This window comes from Macadamia integrifolia, chromosome 14 (assembly GCF_013358625.1).
Source record: "Macadamia integrifolia cultivar HAES 741 chromosome 14, SCU_Mint_v3, whole genome shotgun sequence".
NCBI classification, from domain to species: Eukaryota; Viridiplantae; Streptophyta; class Magnoliopsida; order Proteales; family Proteaceae; genus Macadamia; species Macadamia integrifolia.
In genome coordinates, this window is record NC_056570.1 from 19,831,726 (window position 1) to 19,838,892 (window position 7,167).

General features: G+C 37.0%; 1 protein-coding gene across 1 annotated transcript; it reads left to right on the forward strand.

The window, feature by feature from the left end:
* Positions 1 to 581: 581 nt before the first annotated feature.
* On the forward strand, positions 582 to 5,169 carry LOC122060938 (zinc finger CCCH domain-containing protein 17-like). The gene is made up of 10 exons (XM_042624050.1): positions 582 to 781; positions 1,184 to 1,800; positions 1,966 to 2,061; positions 2,237 to 2,326; positions 2,503 to 2,604; positions 2,805 to 2,972; positions 3,415 to 3,534; positions 3,653 to 3,712; positions 4,342 to 4,439; positions 4,585 to 5,169. The coding sequence occupies exons 2-10, from the start codon at positions 1,189 to 1,191 to the stop codon at positions 4,757 to 4,759; spliced, it is 1,521 nt and encodes a 506-aa protein (XP_042479984.1). The 5' UTR covers positions 582 to 781; positions 1,184 to 1,188; the 3' UTR covers positions 4,760 to 5,169.
* The last annotated feature ends 1,998 nt before the right edge of the window (positions 5,170 to 7,167 follow it).

Consider the following 7,167-nt stretch of genomic DNA (forward strand, 5'->3'; position numbering starts at 1 on the left):
AACATTGGACGGTTGAAAGTATTTAGACATGCACCCAAGGGGCTCCCAACCACTCGATGATCATTACATCAATGCAGCGATCGCAGACTATTTTTCACCAATCCGATATGTAAAAAATATTTGGCACTACCCAATAGCCCCCAAGGTTCAAATCTTCTTATAAAATCTATTTCATGGCTGCCTTCCAAGTCCATTAAATAGATGGGATTTTTTTTTTTTTTTTTTTTTTGATATGGAAGGCCCAGTAGGAGCCTAACAAGGGACCGACCGATAGAGGAGTGAAGGAAAAGACTCATAACGGACCAGAATGGGCCATGGGGTGCCAAGAGCGCAGTTGGTTAGCTGTCAGTCATCTCTAAGTATAACTGTTTTTCCCGCCTGGTCTAATTTAAAATTTGAAAATCCGATCTGGTATACCTCAGATACTTGATATTGTGCGGATGGAGAGGATCAGGACCGTCTATTTTGATGATATGCGTTTGAATACTTGATGGCAGTGTTCTCTACTATTATTTTAATCAGTTGCTTGAAGCTCACGCAAGAACCTTCTACCCTTTATATACATACACCGCCTACTTTTCTTTTCAGTTTCCATTTTCGAGTTTCAATTCCTTTCAGAGAAGAAGAGACTCCAAAACAAGGAAACACGGAAGGCTCTCAACTTATTAGGGTTTCTGCGATTGTGAATTTGTGATCGCCTTTCTTTGCTCGTGTGCGAGAAGAAGATCGACTCGATCCATCGTTGTTAAGCGGAGATTACTTTGGTTTTCGATCGACACAGGTTTGGTAACTTTTCATCTCAAGCTGCATCTTCTATTTTCGACTTTCTCTAGAGGAATCATCATCTGCTAATCTAAGGGAAAACGAAGAAATCTGTCAATGACTTGCTTGATGATCCGATTCATAGACTTTGTTTCCATACTTTATAGTTCATGGAAAATGCGCTATTGTTATCGTGCCTCTTTAGAGTTCCGAGAACTGGAATGGCTTGTCGGTGTCGATCTTTGTTCTGCGTTTTCTGAGGGATTTTAGGGTTTTCCCTTCGGCTACTTATATTTGGATTGTAGACGAAGGATATCTTATGTTGTTTTCTACTATTGGACTGAAGGCGCAGATATAAAGTTCTTGTTTAATGGAGATTGCTTTTCTCTGAAGTTAGTGTTTTTGTTTATTTGTTTTCTAGTCGTGATGACTATTGCTGTCGAGTCTGCCGCAAGGGATGGAAATAAGCTCAGTGTGTTTAATCGCCTGGGGGCTACAGCTGCTAAACCCCTGAAAGTCTGTCGCTATTGGAGGTCTGGGAGATGCAACAGGAATCCCTGCCCCTTCCTTCACAGAGAATTGCCACCACCGCCCAGTATCAATGGAATGGCTTCTAATTGGCCACGGAAATCTGCCCCTTCCAACACCTGGGTCCGGAATCAGGGTGCCGGAGCGGCTAATGTTACTCACAAAACGCAGGATAAAAATAATGGTTCCGGATTGATTAGTGTGTCTCGCAAAATGCAAGACAAAGTCTGCCCTAAGGTTCCACTCAAAACGCAAAACGACAATAATGGTACCGGATTGGATAGTGTGCCTCATAAAATGCAAGACAAAGTTTGCCATAATGTTCCTTGCAAAACGCAAGACACAAATCATGGTGCCGGATTGGATAGTGTTCCTGGCAAAAAGCAAGACAAAGTTTGCCGTTATTGGCTCGCTGGAAACTGTAGTAATGGAGACAAGTGCAAATATCTACATTCTTGGTTTCTTAGCGATAGCTTTACATTATTGAAGAAGCTTGAAGGACACCAAAAGGTGCGTCTCTTGGTCAAAGTTTGTTTTGTCTTAATTTTTAGGACTAAGCTTTCCGTTACCCATAGAGAAGGAAGAATTTATATATTCGTTTCTCAATATGGAATTTCTTTTTTATTGCATTAATTTGTCAGTTGTTGTACTAATCTAGTGAAGCCTGTTGAACAGGGTATTAACGGTATTGCTCTTCCATCCGGTTCTGATAAGCTTTACTCTGGGAGCGAAGATCAATCTGTACGGTTTTGGGACTGTCACACTGGGCAGGTGATTATAATCACCTAATTTTTTGTTCTATTTGTTTTTAGCTTATTCATTAGTCCCTCTATCCTACTATCTTTCTATCTATCCAATTCTGTTAATCTATCTATCAATCTTAATCTAACCTCATTATCTCTTTCAATCTCTCTCATGTGACATTGCAAGACATTGTTTTGTTCAGTGTGCTGCTGTGGTCATTTTGGGTGGTGAAATTGGATGCATGATAAGTGAAGGGCCGTGGCTTTTTGTTGGCATTCCCAACTCTGTTAAGGTGATCTGATTTTCATGAAGGGGGTTTTCCCCCACATCTTTCTTTTTTTATCATTTTGAAGTTTTGATAGAAATTTAGATATTCATTTTTTAATTACCACTTTTAGCTTAAGTAGCTTGATTTGAGATATACCTTCTTTCTTTCTTAAGTTATGGCTTGTAATGATAATATTGCAGGTGTGGAACATCCAAACTGCCTCTGAATTTAGTCTCAGTGGACCTGTTGGACAAGTGCATTCCCTTGCTGAGGGAAATGGGATACTTTTTGCTGGAACTCAGGTAATTCTTTGGGCACAACAAACTTGTGCTTTTATCGAGTTTCAAGTTGTTGGGACACGGATAAACAATGACATGCAAGCCCCCCCCCCCCCCCGGGGCCTTTGATTCATGTCTATGGAGACTTAAAATCATTAAGCAAAATTTTCCTCAATATGGTTTTTACTCTGACCAATATTAACTCTTCCATTTATTTGCTTCAGGATGGTAAAATATTGGCATGGAAAATTGATGCTGCAAGCAACTGCTTTCAACCGATTGCATTACTTGAGGGTCACAGTCATGCAGTTGTTTCGTTAGTTGTTGGAGCTGGTAGGCAGCACTCTGGAGCTGGTAGGCTGTACTCTGGCTCAATGGACCATACGATAAGGGTAAGTTAGTGTGGCAACAATCACTTTTCTACCCCAAAAGGATGCAAAATATTGCAAATGTATGATAGTTTATTCAGTGTCATGACTTTTTCCCAAGTCTGTTGTCATGTTATACAGAATTTTTATTGTGAGGTATTAATGTACTGTTGTGTCTGATCTCTTAACTTTCTAATTTATGCCTAGTTCTTATAGGTAATAACAACTCATCCTGGCAATATCAGGGAAACCATAGTTTTTATGTCCTAATATACATTGATATTTCAAATTATAGTTTTTTCCCCCTTGAATTACATGTTTTAGCTTTTGCATTAGACATCTTGCTTATCATGTTAACCAACCTAGAATCCTGAACACATATTGTTTCTCTTTATTTGCTTACAATATTTCTACATAGACACGTTAAAACTCATCTTTTGGTGTAAACGGTTGAACTTATTTTCAGGTGTGGGACCTAGAAACTTTACAATGTACCCATACTCTGAGAGGCCATACCTCAGCTGTGATGTCTGTTCTTTGTTGGGACAATTATCTATTATCATGTTCCCTTGACAAAACAATAAAGGTTTGTTATGTTCTGGATTTTTCTAATTACCTATTGGCAGTTCTTTCATTTCAATGAAAAGCTATTTATGGTTATACATGCATCTGAGCTATTAGCTGTGTCTTCCATGTTTATGCAGGCGTGGGCTGCTACAGAAAGTGGTGACATTGAAGTAGTTCATACACACAATGAAGAAAATGTATGCCATTTTGTGGAACTTTTCTTTTTTAGCTTACTCTTACATTTTATCTTTTCTTGGCTCTGATTACTCTTATGTTGAGATCCACTTAAATTTGGTTGTCTTTTATTTTTCTGAAAAGTAGGTCTCATTAGGATGTAACATGTTTCCGTGTTTGTGTGGAGTTTTTCCGTAGGCATGGACATTGGATCACCATATAATTTGAAAGGCTCACAGACATATCCTTTGGGGGGGGGGTTTCTTTGGAACTTCTTGGTCTCATCAGAATTGTCAGTTGCCAAGTTTTTGGCGTTGGGTGTAAATGTTTATTTCTGGACATATTTCTGAACTTAGATAACATATAAAGAAATTGCTCATGCTGAAATTTCTTGAAAAGGCTTACATTGTAAGTAGGTTCACCATATCTTCTTTCTGATCGTTTAAGAAGTTTGTACGCTATTGAAGTTGGGTTCCTAAGCATAGTGGCCTTAAATGGTTTGATATGATATGGGTAGATTTATATTCAACCTGTTGATATAACCACTTGATATCTGAGTAATGGATGTGGGTAATTGATTGCTGATTCACATTTTTTCATTTTCTCAGTTCATTCAGAATGTTTATTGACTTGATTTTCTTTTTCATTAAAGGGTGTGCTCACCCTTTGTGGAATGCATGATGGACAAGAGAAACCTGTCCTGATGTGTTCGTGTGACGATAATACTGTGCACATTTATGACCTCCCTTCGTGAGTGTTCAAGCCTTAGCATCTCTTCTTTTGTTTGAATATGCATTTGTGTTGTGATTTCCTACGTTCTTTTTCCATCAGTAAATTATAGTAGTCATTTTTGCCTTCAAACTACTGTAACTCTTTTTTGTTTCATGTGTTTTAGATTCAATGAGAGGGGGAGAATATTCTCGAAAGAGGAAGTTCGGGTAATACAAATAGCTCCAGATGGGATTGGGCTTTTCTTTACCGGTGATGGAGCTGGCGAACTCAGTGTGTGGCAATGGGCCGCCGAGCCACAGAAGCAACCAGGGCAACCACATGATCGGAATGAACTGTAGCATGATATTGGTTGAGATGCAACCAAGAGATTTTGGTTTCATTTCTGTTGAAATTTTTTCTCCTTTGATATGATTATTTCCTTGCCGATGGCCATGCCGAAGGGGGGGAAATGAACCAAATTTTTTTTGTATCTCCTTCCAGGCATTCCTGGACGTTAATTCTGTATACAATCTACAGTAGCATTATTTGTGAGTCTCTTGTAATTTTTTGCATGGATAGTGCCTTCCCAATTGGAAGAAGGCTTGTGCCTCTCACATTAACTTGATCTAAATTGTAAATTCAGTTCAAGCAAAGCTCTGAACCTTTTTTTTTCTTAATTTGTTTACCTTTTCCATTGCCTCCTGTATTTTTAGTCAGTGTACAGTTTCATTGAACTTCATCAAATAAAATAAAACAGATTGTTAACTGATTTTGATTTTTTTCCCCCTTTTGTTCATGGATTCTTTTGAATATGTGATTTTTCATTTCTTCTAGTCATCTACAGTAGATAGGCACAGGTTTTACAGTCACAATATTGTGAAAGTGTTTATATTTATTTTCCTTTTCTTCATTCTTTCTGTTACGACTGTCTCTCTGTTAACTTTAACAATCTAGTCTGCTCTCCTCTCTATTTAATAGCTAGGGTTAGAAACTAATTGACATTGCTACTGTGTTAAAGATTGAGAGCAAAGTCCAATCCTGTCATACACTTATTACCCATTAAGGAGATCACATACCGTTTTGAGCTCAATCCAACTGAATCTACCAATAAACAGTCTTCCACTGATCCATACCTATACAATGATTTATTTTTATTTTTAGTTTTTATTTTTATTATTATTATTTTTTTAAATGAGTACATTATAGAAGGGGGTGGGGGAAGGTAGCAGCCAAGTGTCTCAAACTAGAAACCTCCTGTTGAGTGGGATTTGCACATCACATTCTCACCAATTATGCTAGGAAATTATTGTTATTCCTACACAATGAATTTGGTAAGCGCATTACATGTGAAAACATTACAAACAAGACTTGACATGAATAAAGCAAAATCATGCACCCTTGGAACTTTATCATTACAACACTAGAATTTGGATGATCATGGTCATAGTTGAAGAACCATTGATGCCACTTACTTAAGTTGGTTACCAAAGACAAACACAATAACGCTTCCTTATTCTTAGGATAGTCACACAGCAGTTCAAATTCATAGCCCATGCATTTCCTCTACCAAGCTAGTGAAGCAATATAAGTGTCAAACTGTTAGGCTTGATTTATCCTCCTAGATCTTGTGGTAGTAGGAGCCTCGTACAATTTACAGGTTTTACAGTAAGAGTGTGAGGGACATATCCTTCTGCCATGAGGAGTTTGAAACTCTTGCTTTCTCAATCATAAACCATTTTCCTAATTTTGATATTGAAAGTGGAGTTCATGAACAATAGTGTGCCAATCACATAAAAAATGGACGTTGGACGGTGGACGGTGGACGGTGGACGGTGGACGGAGGTTGATTAACTCATAAATATAGACAACTAGACGTGCACCATTGTCAATAAAGGGTAAAGGGCCAACCGATGCAGATCCTTTGATTTAAGTCGTGGCTACTTCTTGTGGCCACTTTTTATTGGCCCACGTCACAATATGGTTTACTGGTTTCTCATTTTTAATTCATAATATAATATTTAAAAAAAAAAAATCAAATCAAGTCAGGTCAATAGAATTGATAAAAGTTCGACCCTATAATGCTGCCAATTGGACAAATCCACACCGTTGGAAATAGGAAATGATCATGTATTATTGGTCATAGATACAAATAGCAAAACACATAAGCTGGTCAGAGATACTTTTTAGGTTGCGTTTTGGTAGTCATTTATTCAAATGTTTCTAGTATTTTTCTGTTTTATGGGAACATAAAAACGAAATCTTTCATTTGTTATAGGTGTTTTGTTTTTTCGTTTTAGTGAAATGAATTGAACAAAAAACGTTATAACCTCGAGAAAAAATGTATTCATCATTTTCCTTACACTAAATATAATTTAAAAAAAAAAAATGTTTTCTAACACAAAAACAGAAAATTCTGATTTTAACACGAAACATTGTTTTTATAATAAAAACATTACCAAATGCAACCCTAGTCTTGCGAGAGTAGAAACATTTTTCTATTAAAAAAAAAAATTTAATATAGTTAAAAATATTGCATCTCTTCGACAATTGGCCATCTATATTAATCTCCAAAGTGTATCGCTACCCTCCACCTGTATGGGAAATAATATTTGTTCTCTTAAAAATTGGATAAGATAATCTGCTAAAATTAAAATAAATGAACTTTAATATTACACAGTAGACTCAGAATATCATATCTAGCTTCAGCTCATACATCTGTTTCAAAAACATCTGCAGCTTACTTACATATTATGTCTTATTATAAGAG

Coding starts and splice junctions, on each gene's coding strand:
- LOC122060938 (XM_042624050.1), top strand. CDS start 1,189: ATGACTATTGCTGTCGAGTCTGCCGCAAGGGATGGAAATAAGCTCAGT. Junction 2,062..2,236: donor GGGACTGTCACACTGGGCAG/GTGATTATAATC, acceptor TGTTTTGTTCAG/TGTGCTGCTGTGGTCATTTT. Junction 4,440..4,584: donor CACATTTATGACCTCCCTTC/GTGAGTGTTCAA, acceptor CATGTGTTTTAG/ATTCAATGAGAGGGGGAGAA.